Raw genomic sequence first — 16270 nt, forward strand, 5'->3', positions numbered from 1 at the left:
ACATAGATGGTTCCTAAGTGATTTTTAGGTGATTGCAATTGTGTTGCTACATGGCTGTTAGATGGTTGTTATGGTATCCCAGGCAATCACTATGAATTTGTTAAGTGGTTGCTGTGGTATTCTTTAGTTGTTGCCATGTAATCCCAGGTAGCTGGTGATTGCTGCTGATTGCATTCAGCGACAAAAGGGTCAGGATGTTGGAAGACAACCACCCCACCACCTCCAAGTACACAGAAGTGGTTGATGTGGACTTCCAATTGGTTTCTACAGTGTTAATAAGTGGTTGTGCAGCAGGAGGTTACCTGAAGCCTCGGCCTCGATCTCCACCCTGCCGTCAGTCTTCTCATTATCCACAGAGAGCCACTCCTCCACCAGGAAGAAGTAGGAGCTTCCTGTCTGCAGATCCTTCACCAGAACATACTGCAGCAACCAGGCAGGAGACAGACCTGAGAGAGAGAGAGACAGAGAGAGAAAGAGACACACAAAGAGAGAGAGAGGGAGAGAGAGAGAGAGAGATGAAGATTGAGACCCAGACCATCTCGTCCAACATCAGGGTCTAAACTCACAAATGCGCTTTTACAAGAATGGTGAAAACTTCTCATAAACACACTCCTAAACCTCGTGTAAAGAGGTGAAGCTGTTATAGCTGTAAAGGATGGGTCGACTTCATATTAAACTGTGTGGATTAGGAATGGGATGGATGTCACTAAATTCATATACTAGTGAATCTCAAAAAAATCAGAAAAGCATAGAAAAGTTTTCAGTAATTCAGTTCAAAATGTCTAGTGTGAAGTTTCCACCAATCAGTGATGGTTTGGAGAGCCTTGTCAGATGCGGATTTCAACTGTGATTATAAAAAAGGGGTTACTCCAAAAATATTCCAAATATTGATTTCTGAACTCATAAAACTTTATGAATATGAACTTGTTTTTTTTTTTGCATTATTTGAGGTCTGAAAGCTCTACATCTTTTTTATCATTTCAGACATTTCTCATTTTCTGCAAATAAATGCTCTAAATTAAAATAAATTAAAATAAAAATTTGTAATTTGGGAGAAATATTGTCTGTAGTTTATAGAATAAAACAACAATGTTCATTTTACTCAAACATAAACCTATAAATAGCAAAATCAGAGAAACTGATTCAGAAACTGAATTATTTTCCAGAGCTGTATATAATATGAGATTCACATTTTGAACTGAATTACTGAAATAAAGTAACTTTTTTGTCAATGATATTCAATTTTTTTATGCCAATACAGTGTATATCGTGTCACTTATCTTCAAAACAGATTTACAGGAGAGAGAAAAAAAAACTTGTAAACTTTTAATGGAAGTCAATGTAATAAGAGTTTATTTCAGGTCATGTTTCTATTGGTCCGTTCATCAGGAAATTTTGACAAAGTGTAAGGGACCGTTTGTCTGTTTAAATTATGTAGTAAACTAAAAATCCACAAAAATGGAGATAAGTGTTTTTCACAGGACAGCAATGATATATATTTATTTATTACTTTCAAAGCATCTTTTGGCATCAAAACAGACACCCACTGGTGATGTACTGCAGAATACTGCTCCCTGCCAAAACCAGCACCCCTCTCCTCCCACCTATCGCTGTTAGATCTGTATACATGGTGATAAACGGTACCTTTGTTGTCGTGCCACGCCCGGATCTTCAGCACGCTGCCCAGGCTGGTGTCGGTGGCGATGTGGAAGATGTCCAGGCTGTTGCGTGTGAACGCTCCGACCCGGTCCAGGTGCCGGTGCCCGCTGCGGCCCTCGCTGCCGTGCAGGCTGACGCCCACGTGAGCCGTGGTGCCTGAGATTAAAAAAAATATTTAAAAATATATAAATATATATATATATATATATATTATCTTGAGACCCTGCGTCCTCAAACGTGGACATTACATATCTGCTCCTTGACACTTAATTTTTGGCCTCATACGGAGACACTGCCCCTCCCATCTATTGGTCACATGACGACAGGAATCCCAGTCAAAGGTTTCTACAGCCAGTCCAGACATTAACATGGGCCAGGTAAAGATTTGCATTTAATTTTATACTAGTTTATTTACTTATTGTAGGAAGCATTTTTTGTTGTTTTTGGACTGATTGGATCCTTCTGAAGCCAAATGAAAAGAACAATTTTTACATGTTAAATAAACCACTGTTTTTTTGGTGTTTTTTTTTGGCTAAAATAAAGTCAAGGTTTATTTTTTATGCTTGTTAGGTCCTACTAATCCTAAAAAATAAAAGGACAATTTTAAAATGCACAAGTCTGGGACTCAGGAGGTTATATATAAAACAAAATTCAGAGAGGTGGTGTTATTAATATTGTAATGTATTCCTAAAATTAATATCAAAAGCAAATAAAAAAAAAAACAGATAAATAAATAGAATCAGCTCCTGTATTAAAGAGAAAGGCTCCTGTATGAGAAATGAGCTGCTGAGTGACGCACTGTGTGAGAGAACACGCTCTGCTACGACTCTTAAACCTTGAAAAAAGCGAAAGAGAATTTAAATTGCATGAGAAATAAATGGAAGGAGAATTGAATTGCTTCTGTTATAAATGACAGAGAATCAGGGCTGAGGAAGAGCTGCTGGTGAAGAGTACTGTCTGTTCTCTTACAGTATATTCACCTTTACACAAACCACTTTACCATCCCATCCCATAATAATACAACAAAACAACTACGAATACAGGCTGCTATGATGCTAATGTAAAAACCAATACAGAACAACAGCAGACATACAGCTTTAGAAAAAAATGAAGAGAGCACTTCAGTTTCTCAATCAGTTTCTCTGATTTTGCTATTTATAGGTTTATGTTTGAGTAAAATGAACATGGTTGCTTTATTCTTTAAACTACAGACAACATTTCTCCTAAATTACAAATAAAAATAATCTTATTTAGAGCACTTATTTACAAATCTCATTTGAAAATGAGAAATGCAGAGCTTTCAGACCTCAAATAATGCATAAAGTTTTAAAAGATTAGAAATCAATCAAACTTGGCATCATGTTTTCCTCCACCAGTCTTACACACTGCTTTTGGATAACTTTATGCTGCTTTACTCCTGGTGCAAAAATTCAAGCAGTTCAGTTTGGTGGTTTGATGGCTTGTGATCATCCATCTTCCTCTTGATTATATTCCAGAGGTTTTTTAATTTGGTAAAATCAAAGAAACTCATCATTTTTAAGTGCTCTCTTATTTTTTTTCCAGAGCTGTACAACTCTAATAGCAGAATATACAGTACCACTCAAACGTTTGGACACACCTTCTGATCCGATGCTTTTAATCGTTTTTTCCTACATAGTAAATGAACAGTGAAGTGATCTATCAGACTATGAAGGAACACATAATGAATCATGTAGCAACTTAAAAACAGTGTTAAACAAATCTAAATATATTTTATATTTCACATTTTTCAAAGTAGCGCCTCTTGTTTAGATAGAGACTCTTTTGTACATCTCTGCTGGATTTTCTCAGTCAGTTTTATGAGGTAGAGTCTCCTGGAATTCAGGCTTTCAGTTAACAGCTGTGCTGAACTCATCAAGAGTTAATTACTTGAATTTCTTGTCTCTTAATAAAATGTTTGAGAGCATCAGTTAAAGTAAAGTAGTGAAGAGGTAGAGTTACAGGTATACAGTGAATAGTGAATATTTATAGAATAATGTTCGAATCCAGATTATGAGAAACAACAACTACTCAACTACTAGTGCATCTAAAAAAAAATAGAATATCATTGAAAAGTTACTTTATTTCAGTAATTCAGCTGAAAATGTTAAACTCATATTTTATATAGATTATTCTAGTATTATACATCGTTTACAGTTGATGATTTTGGCTTACAGCCAATGAAAACCCAAAAATCAGTATCTCAGAAAATTAGAATATTATACGTGTGGGCAGTGTGCCAAGTCCTGCTGGAAAATGAAATCAGCATCTCCATAAAAATTAAAAACATTAAATGAGAAGGTATGTCTAAACTATCTACACTAACCGGAGTGATTGGTGACTGTACAGGCTTGGGTGCTTAATGGCTGGCAGTACAGATACTGATTGCTGATTGGCTGAAGAGCTAATCGTTATCTAAGTGAGGAAATCAGTGAGTAGCGATTCTCCTCATTTTCCCGTAAACTCCTCCAGTGTTCTCTAGACTCATCCCCTGTTCCTCACCTGCTCCTCTGCTCCAGCCGGTCTTCACCTGGATCTCGTATTTATAGAGTCCGTCTTTCCCACACAGCGGAACCACAGAGGCTCGTCTCAGATCCATCTGATCCAGCTTCCTCATCACAGCCCCCGCCACAGCGTAACACAGCACACACACCACACACACCAGCACCACCACCAGACTGCGGCTCGGAGACATGTCCTGAAAATTAAACAAAGAGACATCTTCAGTTTCTGAATCAGTTTCTCTAATTTTGCTATTTAAAGTTCGAAGTTATTCAATCATGTTTTCCTCCACCAGTCTTACACACTGCTTTTGGATCATTTTATGCTAATCACTCCTGGTGCAAAAATTCAAGCAGTTCAGCTTTGTTTGATGGCTTGTGATATATATATATATATATAATTTAAGTATATATGTGTTTAAAATCTATTATTTATTTGCCTTCATTTAACCAAGGGTGTGAAATGTATCTCATCTGTAGATACTAGAGTTTAATTAAAATACTTCTGTAGAAGTTGAAGAAGAATCAACTCAAGCTTTTTACTCAGTTCTGGTACATCAGCTCACAGACGCCCTATGCTGCAGACATTACCCTAGGAGTGATGTGGGGAGAGAGCGCCATCTACCCACCCAGAGGGAGCAGGGCCAATAGTGCTCCCTCTGAGCGCCAGCAGCTTGATGGTAAAGCTGCATGAGCGGGGGTTCGAACCTGCGACCCCCTGCTCATAGTGGCAGCGCTTTAGACCACTGGACCACTCAGCACCCCTGCTTTTTACTCTTTAAGTAAAAGTGTTTTTTTTTTTTTTTTTTTTTTAAAGGTACTGGTTTCAAATCTAAACTTAATGTATAAAAGTAATGTAAGGAAAAAAAAGAAGCCATTAAGAAAAATAAAAAAGGCTTAGGTCACACCCACAGAGTCCTATAGTGGAGTCCACGATAGTAACACGATTGTTGTCCACTTGTTCACTTGTCGTTGATTCTTCGCAAAAAAATTACAAATTCCAATCTCTATGTTTGAAGCCTGAAATGTGGCAAAAGGTTAAAAAGTTCAAGGGGGGCCGAATACTTTTGCAAGGCAATGTGTGTCTTCTCTACATCCAATCACAATCAGATTCACTCTATCTGGATGGGGGTTTAAGTACTGCAGTAAAGTATAGATAAGAATTAGAATAAGACGAGCGCGTGAGACTCACGTGGATGACGAAGCTGACGGCGTTGGGCGGGACGAAGAGGCTGGCGGCGAAGGCGGTGAGGTGGCGGGTGCTGCAGACGGCCTGGCCCGCGCTGGTCTGGGCCAGGGGGACGATCCCGTCCGTCTGCCAGAGCCGAGCCTGTTCACTGAAGTACTGACACAGAGCCGTGAACACGCCCACCTCCAGCTGCACCCGAACCGGCCAATCAGCACTGCAGCCTCCCGACACGTTAATGTAGTGATCCTGAGTGGTGTCGTACTCACTGTACGGACACACAAATCACACAAAAGATACATAAAAAAGTTATAAAATACCTTTTAATTCAACTTTTATGAAAAAAAAAAAGTTTAGTTACTGTATTCTTCAGACTATAAGGTGCACTTCAAATTCTGTAATTTTCAGGTTTTAAGGAGGAGTAAAGTCACTCTGCTGAAGTGCAGAGTTATAAGGGTGAGTTTTCAGTGAAGTTTCTCCAGCACCAAGGCTGGAGCAGCATTAGCATTAGCGTTAGCCTCTAACCACAGCGCTAACTCTTTCGTTGTTCAGAGGTGGGTATATTTAAGCAATAATACACTCTAGGTTCGTGCTATAACATGTAATATTGGCTCTGTTGTGCCATAGCATGTCATAGCATGAACCTCGAGTGTATTATTGCGATTATACTACAGTTCCAAAATAGGTAAATTGCTGCTCTGTTTGTAGCTGTATTTGTGCTGTTTGGCTTGTAAGCGTGCATCGTTGCTAGGTTACCTGTATGTGGCGGAGTAATACATGGAGAGCTTCGGTTATAGTGCATTACCGGCTGATAACAGCACTCATAGAACGCCTCTTAGCCAATCACATCACAGGGTCGGTACTAACTGTGGTATAATGGGCTTTTGTCTGTAGTAAGATATGTGGGAAGAATCACTAGCTGATAGCGCTCTGGGTTAAAAATAAAAATAAAAATCAGGGTTCCTCAGTGTAGCGCTATTGGACGAGATTTAAGTCCTGCTTCACACAAGCTTTAAGTAGTTCCGACACTCAGTCAGTCACTGTAAATTCAAATTAATTGATAAAATGGATTTATCGCCCAGCTCTATGACAGCCCAACAAAGATTTTACGAATTACATAAGCAACAGATCTCTCAGATTAAAATATAGGCTAAATATGATGCTAAAACTGTGATAACAATGCTAACACTGCAGTAGCAATGCTGTATAACAGCGCTCGGCAATAGGAACATAGGAAGCATGAAACATCTGGGCCTGTGAGGTTTTTTAAACTATAATGAACAATAATGGAAAAAAAATAAAAAATAAAATGCTTCGCTGGTGAGCTTTTGTTTATATTCCTCCCCCTGTCTCGCTCGGAGTGACTTTAGTTCCTGCTTGTTCTCGTTTTTCCGCACGTTGTTGGGCTCCCTATCTCCTTATAAGGGCGTTTTTTTTCCCGGCCGTGTCCCAATTCACTAGCTGGGGCAGTGGTACTGTATTGGACAGCGACCCTGACGACACGGGTTCGATCCCGTGTGAGGAGCAGTGTGTTTATTTATTTATTTATTTATTTTTTTACTTTCTTCTTGGGTTTATCTGCTTTGAGATCAACTGTTCTGCAATTGGGTTCAACAACCCTCTGGACTGGAGAGCTTTTACTAGTCTGTAGCACTGCATCCCATTACACTTCATTTTACAAAAGTATCCCTGGGTGTCTAGAAAGGCACTTACTTCATTCATTCATTCATTCATTTATTCATCGATAGTCAATAATGTAATTTTTTGTGACAGGCCTACAAAAACATAACTGTACAAGCAAATATGCTAAATATGATGCTAAATAAAATGCTAACACTGCAGTAGTGATGCTGCTTGATCGATTTGGGTGGTACAGTGTCTGTTTGGATGTAGGGGTGGTCTGGGTTCTTACAGTGGAGACAGGAAGAAGGTGTAGGACTGGTGGTCCAGGTTCTGCTCTCGCGTCATGTTGAGTGTGATGTGTTTCCTGTCGGTGCTGTTGTACTCGCTGGGCCATCTGGAGGTGTGGAGGTAGGCTGTGATGGCCAGGTCTGGGTCAAGCCCATCTGGGGAATATGTAAAACAAAAACACACAAACAGACACACACACACACACACACACACACACGGAGAGGTGTCAGTAATCGACAAACAGTTGCTGTTTGCTGTTGTTTTTCTATTTTTACTCAGATAAAAACACTCAAATTGCAAGAAACAGCAGCAGGAGCTCCTCAGATAAAGTGCAGTTCTAATCTTTCTCTTCAGGCAGGACACAGCGAGATAAGCGTTAGACTCCACAGAGCTGAGCTACTGTTACTCCAGTGTGTTAGCTTGTTAGCTTATTATGCTAACTGGCTAGCGCTAGTTAGCGGTGCAGTACCCTTACCCTCCACCAGGCTGAAGTTGAGCTGGACGTAGACTCCAGCATGTCGGTTGGTGTTCCCCGTGCTGACCGTGATGATCACCGACTCACAGCGACTGACGTTCACCACGCCGGCCGGCTGCAGCACCGGCCCCGCCCCCTCGCCGTCCTGCCCCGCCGTGCCGTTGTTAACGGCAACCGTGATGGCCTGGCTCTCGTCCAGGTCCAGGATGGGAATCTGCGTCCCGTTGACGGTGCGGAACTCCATGGACGCCACCTCGGTGGAGACTTTGTAGTTCGGCACAAAGTTAAAGGGGAAGGGGTTCGCCTCCACCTAAAAAAAACAACAGTGGACTATTTCAGCATTTCAACATTTACTTTTCTCTTAATTTAATCCAGTATGAATCTGCAGTGTGTGTAGTTTTAACAGTTTAAAAATAATAATTAAAAGTAATTTTATTTCAGTATGAATCTGCAGTATGTGTAAGTGTTATAGTATAAAACTAATAATTATGGAGTGATTTTAATCCAGTATGAATCTACAGTGTGGGTAGTTTAAACAGTCTAACAGTGATAATTGTAGATTGATTTTAATCCAGTATGAATTTGCAGTGTGAGTATTTTTTACAGTCTAAAAGAGATAATTGTGGATTGATTTTAATCCAGTATGAATTTGCAGTATGAGAAGTTTAACAGTCTAACACTGATAATTACATATTGATTTAAATCCAGTATGAATTTGCAGTGTGAGTATTTTTTACAGTCTAACAGTGATAATTGTAGATTGCTTTTAATCCAGTATGAATTTGCAGTATTTGTAGTTTTTACAGTCTGAAATGAATAAATATGTAATGATTTTAATCCAGTATGAATCTACAGTGTGTGTAGTTTTTACAGTCTAAGATTAATAATTATGGAGTGATCTTAATCCAGTATGAATCTGCTATTTATTGTTATTTTTGTTGTTATTTTTTATTTTACCTCAGTATGAATCACACAGTCACAGTCTGGCAGTAATAATTTTAGAGTGATCCATTATGAATTCAATGCAATTTTATATTGACATTTTTAATTATGAGTAAAATTATTTTTAATCCAGCATCAATATGAAGTGAATGTAACTTTTGTAGTTTTATAGTAACAATTGTGGAGTGATTTAATCCAGTATGAATTGACCACTATTAATGCTGTAGGTACTATGGACAGGAAGTGTGATTTTAATCCAGTATGAATCTGTTCAGAAATCGAACACTATTAATGCTGTAGGTACTATGGACTATGGACAGGTTTATGTACAGTATAATATTATTGAATAGCCCCGCCCCCTCCTACCAGAAAGAGCATCTGGACGACGCCCTCGGAGACCCTCCCCAGGCTGGAGTTGAAGGCGTGGGGGATGGAGAAGCGGTGGCACTCGGGGGCGTGGCTCTGGCCGTAGCAGAGCAGGCTCTGGGGGTCGGCTCGTTTCCCGGTGGCGCCGATCTCGGTTCCCTGCAGAACCAGCGGCTCCTCGTTCAGAACCCGCGACAGCATCAGGATCCGCATCAGCTCCGACGACAGCGTGTACGCCTTCGCTGCCACGCGCAGCAGAGGGGGCGGGTCCTCCACCGGAGAGGAGGTCTGCAGGGGGGCGGAGCCACCGTCCTCAGACTCCTCCGCAGGTGAGGAAGAGGCAGCCTGATTCACCTGGTGGATCAGATCACCTGGAGGAAGAGATTTATTACAGGATTTACTGTATGAATATATAATAAGTCTAACAAACATCTATTTTACCAGAATCAGTGATGTAGAATGGGCGGTCCTAAAAGTGGGCCAGGCTTATATTAGCATACCCCTGGCCAATCACAATGCTAACATAGTTCTGCCGTCTCTTCCAGTCTGAGCAAACTAAAACACACAGCTGAAGCTAAAGCTAAGTGCTGTGAGCTAAAGCTAAACCTGGAGAGATAAAGCTAGACCTTGAGAGCTAAAACTAAACCTGGAGAGATAAAGCTAAATGTGTAGAGGTAAAGCTAAAGCTGAAGAGCTAAAACTAAATCTGGAGAGATAAAGCTAAACCTAGAGAGCTAAAGTTACAGTTAGACCTGTGGAAAACCCAGAAAGCTAAAGTTAAATCTGGAAAGCTAAAGCTAAACTTAAGGTGAGCTAAAGGCAAAGCTATAGCTAAGCCTGAAAATATAAAAGCTAAACCTAGAGAGCTAGAGCTAAACCTAAAAAAGATAAGGTTAAGGTCAGACCTGGTGAGCTAAGTGCTGTGAGCTAAAGCTAAACCTGGAGAGATAAAGCTAAACCTGGAGAGCTTAAGCTAAACCTGCAGAGCTAAAGCTAAACCCGGAGAGCTAAAGCCAAACCTGGAGAGCTAAAGCTAAACCTGGAGAGCTACAGCTAAACCTAAAGAGCTACAGCTAAACCTGAAGAGCTAACGCTAAAGCTAAAGTCAGGGTTAGGCATGGTGAGCTAAATACAAAGTTACAGCTAAACCTGGAGAGTTAAAGCTAGACCTTGAGAGCTAAAACTAAACCTGGAGAGCTAAAGCTAAATGTGTAGAGGTAAAGCTAAAGCTAGAGAGCTAAAACTAAATCTGGAGAGATAAAGCTAAACCTAGAGAGCTAAAGTTACGGTTAGACCTGTGGAAAACCCAGAGAGCTCAAGTTAAATCTGGAAAGCTAAAGCTAAACTTAAGGTGAGCTAAAGGCAAAGCTATAGCTAAGCCTGAAAATATAAAAGCTAAACCTAGAGAGACAAAGCTAAACCTGGAGAGCTAAAGCTAAACTTAAAGAGCTAGAGCTAAACCTAAATAGCTAAAATTTAGGCCTGGAGAACTAAAGCTCTCAGACCTGGTGTGATAAAGGCAAAGTTACACCTAAACCTAAACAGCTAAAGCTAAACCTGGAAAGATAAAGTAAAGGTTAGACCTGGTGAGATAAAGACAAGGTTACAGCTAAACCTGTAGAGCTAAAACTAAACCTGGAGAGATAAAGCTATAGATTGAATGGTGTATGAGTGTGTATTTGAGTATGTGTGTGTGTGTGTGTGTGTATAGTAACACACCCATGATGTTGAGGATGTTATCTGCTATCTCTTTAGGCGTCACTGTTCCCTGCTTGGTGTCGGTCTGAAGAATCTCCAGCATGGACTCCAGTTTATTCAGAGTGCTGGTCTGACACTCCTCACACACAAACTCCCTACTCACCGCCTGTACACACACACACACACAAACACACACGCACGCACGCACGCACATGCGCACACACGCGCACACACGCGCACAAAGACATCAATTATTAGGACTGCATATTTACATACTGAACTGCACATATAATACATATTTAAATTCATATAATACATATTGGCAAACATATTGGGATCATTCATTGTTTTTTGGAGCAGGACTGCTGTGAGGATTCGATTGCATTCAGTCCATTTCTACCCATTTCAGAGGAACACTGCAAACAGAGGACTATGAGAATCACAAGAGGGTGCAGCACAAGCCAAACCAAAGAAACACACAAATTTAAATATTTTCCTTGTTAAAAAAAATGACAATAACCACGATATTACCATAGTTTAATGTGTAGTTTCAATGTTTTCTAGCCAGTTTCTTCACAACAAGCATTACAAAAAAGGTTTTTCAATTATTTCTGTTCCACTTTAAATGCTGCAACAGGCGGCAGAGGCTGAAGCATTTAAGGTGGAATGGAAAAATGAAAGAAAATAAAGGTTAATAAAAGCTAGGAAGAATTAGTGAAACATTAAGAAAAGTTTTTTGAAAAATTAGCGAATTATCCTAATTGAAGCATTACCTATTATAGGTAAGGAACACTTAAATGCACTAAATATTGATAGAATAATTAGTAATGGAGTTAGTAATTAAATATTTACACTTTTATTAGGATGTTTTGGGGTTTTAGAAATCTTTTGGATAATTAAAAATAAACCAGGTCAAACTAAACACCATTGCGGTTCCTGACAAATGAACATAACAGGAGAGTTAAGGAATGGACAATAATAATTAATTGCTGCATCATCTGCCCTCTTTCTGAAGATGTACGATAAAGTTACCCTAAAGTTAACTAGTCAGACAGGAGCAGCAGTTAGGTTGCTGAACTTTAGCGCTGCACTGCTATAGTTTGCTATATCCATATCGAGTTTGTGAAGGGTTTTCCCAATTCTTATAGGATGGATTTCACTCATTATACTTGGAAACAAGGGGTAAAGGTGCAAAAGACAAATGGGATTGAGCCATAGTGTGTATAAGTAAGTGTGTGTGTGTGTGTCTCACCGTGCACTGTGCCAGAGCAGCGGAGGTCTGCTGGATGTCGCTGACGGTGTTCAGGTCCAGTGATGTCAGAGCTCTGGTGATGTTCCCCCTCACACTCACTCTGTACTGCCTCTCCTGCCGGCTCACCCGCTCACGCCTACGCACCGCCTGCTCGTGCTACACACACACACACACACACACACACAGACAGAGAGAGAGAGCGAGAGAGAGATGAGCTCTATGGGATTAGTTAACTCAGCAGACCCCGGCTGTGGTGATGACAGTGTGAGTGAAGGCTGCTGTGTTTCCTGTGCGAGCGCCCTACGCAGCTGCCCGCATTTAAACTTTAAACTGTCAAGGTGTGAATGTGTGGTTGACAGATCAAGGCTCTGCGGACCAATCACAGCTGCTGCTGTCTGCGTCACGTGACGTATACTAACATTTCTGTAGAGTTACACGTCATCTGTGATAGCACCCCTGGCGGCATCTCAATTGAGTGAACGCTGAGGCAATGTCTTAATGCCAGTCCCAGTTGGCTGTCTAATCCATCCAATGCATGCCAGCTGGGACAGACTGCGGGTCATGGCATGAGGTGGACCCACAGCTCCCCAGCTTCCACATGTCACAGTACACAGCAATACATACGGTACAGTAGAGCGTAGATTGGGACTGAAATATCCTAACATCTCACCTCTGATTGGCTACGGCTCTGCTGTGGGTGGTCACAAGCTGAGGTGGGCGAGGCCATGAATGCTAATTACTGGGATGAGGTCAGACCGGGGACTGTCTTCTTTTATTTGGGGCTAGAAAACAGCTTCACGTGCAGGATACACATGCAACTCAGAGTGAACTACTGGCTGCCAAATCAGTCCAATGCATCCCAGCTGGGACAGACTGTACATCATGGAGTCCCCCACTTCTGCACGACAGTACACACAAATGCATAGGGTACACAAACTCTGTATATATTGTGCAAGCCTGCACTGTCCCACCCCCGAATTATTATCCTCGCGAAGCTCACCTACTGTCCTGGGGAGCTCTTTATCTGTCACTCCGACTTCAGCTTCTGTCCTATGGAACTCTTTAACTGTCCTGCGGAGCTCTTTAACTGTCCTGCGGAGCTCTTTAACTGTCCTGCGGAACTCTAACTGTTAAAGAGCTCCGCAGGACAGTAGCTGAGCTCCGCAGGACAGTAGCTGAGCTCTGCAGGAAAGTAGGTGAGCTCCGAGAGACAGTTAAAAAGCTCCATGAGACAGTAGCTGAGCTCTGCGGGACAGTAGGTGAGCGCCACCTGACAGAAGCTGAGCTCCGCGATACAGTAGATGAGCTCCGCGAGACAGTTAAAAAGCTCCGCGAGACAGTAGATGAGCTCCACGAGACAGTTAAAAAGCTCCATGAGACAGTAGCTGAGCTCTGCGGGACAGTAGGTGAGTGCCACCTGACAGAAGCTGAGCTCCGCGATACAGTAGATGAGCTCCGCGAGACAGTTAAAAAGCTCCGCGAGACAGTAGGTGAGCTCCACGAGACAGTTAAAAAGCTCTGTGAGACAGTAAGTGAGCTCCACGAGACAGTTAAAAAGCTCCGTGAGACAGTAGCTGAGCTCTGCGGGACAGTAGGTGAGCTCCACCTGACAGAAGCTGAGCTCCGCGAGACAGTAGGTGAGCTCCACGAGACAGTTAAAAAGCTCTGCGAGACAGTAGGTGAGCTCCACGAGACAGTTAAAAAGCTCCACCTGACAGTAGCTGAGCTCTGCGATACAGTAGATGAGCTGATTTGAAAGAATCAGGAAAAAATAGAATCGTGACCCCAAGAATTCTGAAAAGAATTGTGGGATTCCCAAAGATTCACAGCCCTAGTGTGTGTGTGTGTGTGTGTGTGTGTGTGTGTGTATAGAGACTGACCCCATTGAGAACAGTGATGAGGGCGAGTGAGAGTTCTCGGACTCTCTGAGAATCTCCCTGCTTCAGCAGCTCCTTCAGCCTGGTGTCCGTCAGCTCACTCAGCCAATGAGCTACACTGCTGTACCCCTCAGGAGCATCCGGTAACACCACCACCATCATCCTGACACACACACACACACACACACACACACACACACACTCAAATATATACAGTAATAGAAATAACGTAGTTACACAACCCTACACAGACTAATACATAGTGCTAATTATCGTAAAACGTTCTATCATCTTAAAGAGTTTATCCTGTTCTGGAACAAAAATAAGAGAGCACTTAAAAATGATGAGTTACTTTGATTTTATCAAATTGAAAACCTCTGGAATATAATCAAGAGGAAGATGGATGATCACAAACCATCAAACCACCAAACTGAAAACTTACATTTTTGCACCAGGAGTAAAGCAGCATAAAATTATCCAAAAGCAGTGTGTAAGACTGATGGAGGAGAACATGATGCCAAGATGCATGAAAACAACTGTGATTAAAAACCAGGTTTATTTCAGTAAATATTGATTTCTGAACTATTAAAACTTTATGAATATGAAATTGTTTTCTTTGTATTATTTAAGGTCTGAAAGCTCTGCATCTTTTTTTGTTATTTCAGCCATTTCTCATTTTCTGCAAATAAATAAATGCTCTAAATTACAATATTTTCATATTTGTATTTGGAATTTGGGAGAAACGTTGTCTGTAGTTTAGAGAATCAAACAAGAATGTTCATTTAACTCGTGCGTCTACCTATAAACAGCAAAATCAGAGAAACTGATTCAGAAACTGAAGTGCTCTCTTCATTTTTTTTACAGAGCTGACTACTATATGTTGTGTATATATATTGTGTTGTTTCTGCAGACTAAGTGGGAACCTGAACCCAAGTAGGGCTGGTCTCAAATTTAAAGTATTGTATCGCTATCGGACACTTTTATTGATACCCAGCCCTACAGCTAAAACAATGAATCTGATTTGATAAGCTAATTAGTACCCTATACCAACTACTAATAATACCAATAACCAGAAAAAGGTATGAATTGGGACACAGCCCGAAACGCTGACTCACTTCTTGATGGCTACGACGGACGCCCCCTGGTGGTCCTCCACCATGACTGAGACCATCACCCTGTACTGGGCGGAGCTAAAACCAGGAGGCAGGAAGGCGGAGTGCTCGGGACTGGTGCCTTTATACACACAGAAATCCTCACAGTTCGAGCCGTTACACCTCAACACCAGCAGACTGTACACCAGAGGAGACTCCGTCTCATCCAGATCAGCATAACCTAGAGAGAGAGAGAGAGAGAGAGAATTAATCTGTATATAATTAATCTGTCAACTCGTTATTAAAGTGTTTTCTTGTCTCTGTCTGAACAATCTATCACCTCATCCACCGCCCCCCCTCCACCTCCAATCACTCCATTACAACCCTTACAGAACACAAAGCCCACCTGCCAACCTGTCTTTCCTCCATTATTCACCTGTCTCACCTGCTCTTTCCTCACATCATACATCTGTCTCAACCTCAGCTTACCTTACCCTACCTTACTTTTACTTGTCTTTATTCCATCTGCCTCAGTGTTTTCACTCTACCCACACTGCATTCACTGCTTCTGCCTGTCTCACCTATTTACCCTCCTTATTCCACCTGTTTCACCTGTCCCCAAATCCATCTGTCTCACCTATTTTACCCTCCTTATTCCACCTGTCTCACATGCCTTAAAATTATCAATCTCACCTGGCATGACTCAACCTTTTTTATTAGTCTTTATCCATCCTGTCTCACTGTTTTCACTCTACGCACTTTAGCTTTGCTGTTTCTACGCGTCTTACCTACTTAATCCTTTTTACTGCACCTGTCTCACCTGTCCCACAAAAAAATCCAACTGTCTCATATGTTCTAACGTCATCCCTCACCTATTTTACCCTACTTATTCCACCTGTCGCACATGCCTTAAAGTTATTAATCTCACCTGGCATTATTCAACCTTTTTTACTTGTCTTCACTTCAGCTTTCATTGGTTTACCTGTCTCACCTATCCCCAAGTCCACCTGAAAACTACTTTTTCACTTGTCTTTACTTCATCTGTCTCACCATTTTCACTCTACCCACTTTGCATTCGCTGCTTCTGCCTGTCTCACCTATTTTACCCTCCTTACTCCACCTGTCTCACCAATTTAACCCTCCTTACTGCACCTGTCTCACCTATTTTATCCTCCTTATTCTACCTGTCTCACCAATTTAACCCTCCTTACTGCACCTGTCTCACCGGTCCCAAAAGATCCACCTGTCTCACCAATTTAACCCTCCTTACTGCACCTGTCTCACCTGTCCCCTA

General features: G+C 41.4%; 1 protein-coding gene across 1 annotated transcript in view; it reads right to left on the reverse strand.

Annotated features, from left to right (window-relative positions):
- The window catches only part of pkd1a (polycystic kidney disease 1a), a 143151-nt gene that overhangs the window by 26253 nt on the left and 100628 nt on the right, over positions 1 to 16270 (reverse strand). The window contains 11 exon segments of the mRNA XM_049469223.1: positions 303 to 446; positions 1645 to 1815; positions 4180 to 4375; positions 5371 to 5632; positions 7277 to 7430; positions 7751 to 8060; positions 9059 to 9429; positions 10778 to 10922; positions 12009 to 12164; positions 13889 to 14048; positions 15001 to 15217. Of these exon segments, the coding sequence (XP_049325180.1) occupies positions 303 to 446; positions 1645 to 1815; positions 4180 to 4375; positions 5371 to 5632; positions 7277 to 7430; positions 7751 to 8060; positions 9059 to 9429; positions 10778 to 10922; positions 12009 to 12164; positions 13889 to 14048; positions 15001 to 15217 (2286 nt within the window).

Source organism: Astyanax mexicanus, chromosome 21, assembly GCF_023375975.1.
Source record: "Astyanax mexicanus isolate ESR-SI-001 chromosome 21, AstMex3_surface, whole genome shotgun sequence".
NCBI lineage: Eukaryota > Metazoa > Chordata > Actinopteri > Characiformes > Acestrorhamphidae > Astyanax > Astyanax mexicanus.